General features: G+C 39.3%; 1 protein-coding gene and 1 pseudogene across 2 annotated transcripts in view; both read right to left on the bottom strand.

The window, feature by feature from the left end:
• LOC100966321 (ubiquitin carboxyl-terminal hydrolase 8) overlaps nucleotides 1-3948 on the bottom strand; it is a 34983-nt gene that overhangs the window by 11367 nt on the left and 19668 nt on the right. For both annotated transcript variants that reach the window (XM_023510073.1, XM_023510074.1), the window contains exons 6-7: nucleotides 1900-1980; nucleotides 1230-1492 (exon numbers count right to left, since the gene is read on the bottom strand). In XM_023510073.1, the coding sequence (XP_023365841.1) occupies nucleotides 1230-1492; nucleotides 1900-1980 (344 nt within the window). The remainder of the gene's footprint in view (nucleotides 1-1229; nucleotides 1493-1899; nucleotides 1981-3948) is intronic.
• On the bottom strand, nucleotides 2242-2386 carry LOC111723448 (annotated as a pseudogene).

Below are 3948 nucleotides of genomic sequence, written 5' to 3'. Positions count from 1 at the left end.
GGCTATTTTTTGGTTGCAGCCGTCATTGTTGTTTTGGCGGGTCTGGGCTGGGGATTCGAACCCACCACCTTAGGTGTACGTGGCTGGCGCCTTAGCCAGTTGAGCTATAGGCACCGAGCCAGATTAATATTATTTTAAGACCTCCTTTAACTCCTTACCTGGCAGGGTAGTCTGCAGAAGGGAAAAATTTCATCTATGTTCTTGGGATTTGTTACTAAAGAGGTCAAAAAGCCTAACTGTAATTCCTTAGTAATTAAGAAGTATTTAATACAAGATAAACAAACCCACTCACTTATGTTTTCATGTATTTCCCCTTCTCCACCCTCAGAATTAAAGATTAGACATGGTACACAGACTTAAAATCATCTCCTTATAGCCATTATCAGTTCTAAGGCAGGAACATTAGAGGACTCTAAAACAAATGAAGCCAGGAATATATCTAAATGAAGTATTATTGGGGGAAACTTGATGAATCTATTGGTCACTACTTAGAATAGCAGAAATATGATTAAGGAAGAAAAAAGGAACAGAATAAGGATTAGAGGCTGCTACAGTACACTACGATGCTTGTTACTTTAATACTACAGAAAAAGGCGGCGCCTGTGGCTCTAAGGAGCAGGGCACCGGCCCCACATGCCGGAGGTGGTGGGTTTAAACCCAGCCCTGGCCAAAAACTGCAAAAAAAAAAAAACTACAGAAAAGCTTCACTTTCACATCACTGGCTACAGAAAAAAAGCATAAACTTAAGTGCTGCAATAGGCAAACCAAACAATCTTATGGTCCTCAAAGGGAGATTTAAGAATCAGAGGCTCCGTGAGTAGGGTGCCGGCCCCATATACCAGGGTGGCGAGTTGGAACGCGGTCCCAGCCAAACTGCACCACCACCAACAAGAATCAGAGGAGGTCTATGAAAAACCTGTGGGTAGACTGTGGCATGCTGCTATAAAATGTAACAACATAAGTCCTTTGATTTCTATAAGAACACTTATGATAATCCTGTCTGCTATGATATTAAATTAGTATTTGGAAGAAAACACAAGGAGAGAAAAAATAATAAGAGAAAAACATTTTCTCTATTCATTTGTTCTTTCCTCCATAATAAATAACAGTGGCTAGTACAGTCATCCACAGAAATTTCTGACTCCCTAAAATTACCTTGTTAATATATTCAGAGCAAAAGGTTTAAAATTTAGTCCTTGCAGCACTTCTAGCAGTTAGCACACACTCACTTGTTTTCCCGATTAACTGTTGGAGTCACAGTCAGCTTCCTCTTCTCTTCCTCCTGCACAGCCTGGGTTATGTCTGGGGAAGAGTAGGAACGCTTCAGTTTGGACGGTTCCCTGTCCCGTTCAGCAGGAACCTGCGGTTTGGCTTTATGAATTGGAGGGGTGGAAGGAGGCGCAGATGAAGGAGCCATTTCCGGTGGATACATATGAACCGTGTTGGTGGGTGAGTGGTAATAACGAAAGGTTCCAGTAATCGGGTCAAGAAACTTTAAGATGGAAAAGAAAAAAAAAAACAGGTCAAAACCCAAATGACTGCTATATGTATAAACAAATCAATCTAAAATATTCTATTGCTAAATTTCTTCTTGAAAAAAAGTAACAAATAAAATGGTGATGGTTCCTTCTAGAATTAAACTTCAGAGAAATTTAGGTTCTAAAGTAATACACTGTGTCTAAATCACAAATGCCAAAATGCTTATACACTAGGCAGTAACCCAGGCTGAGTACTGAGAAATCTAAGCCTGTATAATTATGGGAAAAAGCTATGTCCACTAAGATGGAGAAACAGAATTGCTTCTACAGTAGAGAAGATGTAAAATAAGCAAAATTCAAAGTATTTTTTAAAATTTAGTGACTAGGTTTTATTTATTTCAGGGCTAAATTTGACCTTTACCTTGGCCCAGCCTGAAGGTAGTCCTGGAACAATCCTACCCATTTCTTCACTTCGAGCTCTCGTCAAAGGCTCTCGTTGAGCCTAACACAAAAACAAAGAAACAAAAATCTGATTTTTCAATTAAATTTTGTCATAAACATACTTAAGCTACCTATACCAAAAAGAACTATGCCTTGGGTGCACTTCATATATTTAAAGACAGATTTAAGGATAAAGAAAACATCTATTTTTTTCTCAAAATTCAAATACACCAAAAGGAAGAGGAATGTGTGCACAAGCCTATAATGACGGCAGGGTGGAAGTGGATGGCTTCTATGGTCATTCTTTTTTTTTTTTTTTTTTTTCTGTGCCCTAGGCATGAAACAGCTCTGGCCACCAACCCAGGCATCAAGCTAGGATGAACAAAGGGCTGTCAGTCTACTCTGCCCTCGACTGATATAAGAGTAACACCACCAATGAGGTGCCTCTTTGCCCATTGCCAGGGGTTTCTATGGTCATTCTTAAGGAAGAAGACAGTGGATACAGGCAAATAAGAAAGGCTGCAAAATTTCATATCATAGCCTAGTCTAAATCTTCCTAAAGTCATCTTATTCTCTTAACATTTCTTCTATTTATTCATTCCATAAAATACTGATGATATGTTACATAAGTACATACAGACCCACACATACAGACATAAGTATGTATATATGTGTTTCTGTTCTTTTTTTTTTTTTAAAGAGATGAGGTCTCAGTATGTTGTACATGCTGGTCTTGAATTCTTGCCCTCAAGTGATCCTTCCACCTCAGCCTCTCATGTAGTTGGGATTATAGGCATGTGCCACTGTGCCCAGCTCAGACCAGTATGTTAAGGGATCAACTTCAATATAATTGCATAGTAACATATTTCTACCTGTTTAATAAAAAATTATTAGTAAAGCAAAAAGGCTTGATGATAAACCACCCATTTCTTTCTGGGTTTTTTTTTTTTTGAGACAGAGTCTCACTTTGTTGCCCTCAGAAGAATGCCATGGCATCATAGCTCACAGCAACCTCCAGCTCTTGAGCTCAGGCAATACTCTTGTCTCAGCCTTCCGAGTAGCTGGGACTACAGGCGCCCGCCACTAGACCCAGCTATTTTTTTGTTGCAGTTTGGCCGGGGGCAGGTTTAAACCCGCCACCCTCGGTATATGGGGCTGGTGCCCTACTCACTGAGCCACAGGCACCACCCAAACCACCCATTTCTATCTTTATATTCTGTTTTTAAATATATACATTCTATTGAACATAAACATGCAATAAATAGAATCTGTGCTATGAGAAAAATCTGTCAAAATAAAGGGATATGGGACAACTTAATATCCACAAAGATGAAGTTAGATCCTTACCTCATACCAAAAATTAAAATAGGTGATAGATCTAACTATAAGAAACACAGCTGTAAAATTTTGAGAAAGGATAGGAGAAAATTTTTACTTTTTAAAATTTAGATTAGGCAAAAAGTTGCTTAGACACAATATCAAAAGCATGATTCACATAAAAATGGACAGAACTTCCACAGAAGTTTTCATGCTTCAAAAGACTCCATTAAGAAAAGGAAAAGGGGGCAGCACCTGTGACTCAAAAGGAGTAGGACACTGGCCCTATACACCGGAGGTGGCAGGTTCAAACCTGGCCCTGGCAAAAAAAAGAAAATGAAAAGGCCAAGTGGTGGCTCACATCTGTAATTCTAGCACTCTGGGAAGCTGAGTCAAGCAGATTGCCTGAGCTCAGGAGTTTGAGACCAGTCTCAGCAAGAGGGAGATCCTGTCTTAGTCTACTAAAACAGAAAAGCTAGCTGGACACTGTGGTAGGCGCTTATAGTCCTAGCTATCAGGAGGCTAAAGCAGGAGGACTGCTTAAGGCCAAGAATCTGAGGTTCCTGTGCCCTATGACACCACAGCACTCAACCCAGGGTGACAAAGTGAAACTCTGTCTTAAAAATAAATTAATTAAATAAATAAAATAAAAAATGAAAAGCCACAGAGTGGGAGAAAATATTTGCAAATCATAAAGGATCTTTTTTTTTTT

Source organism: Otolemur garnettii, unplaced genomic scaffold (genome assembly GCF_000181295.1).
Source record: "Otolemur garnettii isolate 467f Iridium unplaced genomic scaffold, OtoGar3 scaffold00011, whole genome shotgun sequence".
NCBI classification, from domain to species: domain Eukaryota; kingdom Metazoa; phylum Chordata; class Mammalia; order Primates; family Galagidae; genus Otolemur; species Otolemur garnettii.
This window is presented reverse-complemented; position numbering and strand designations above follow the sequence as displayed.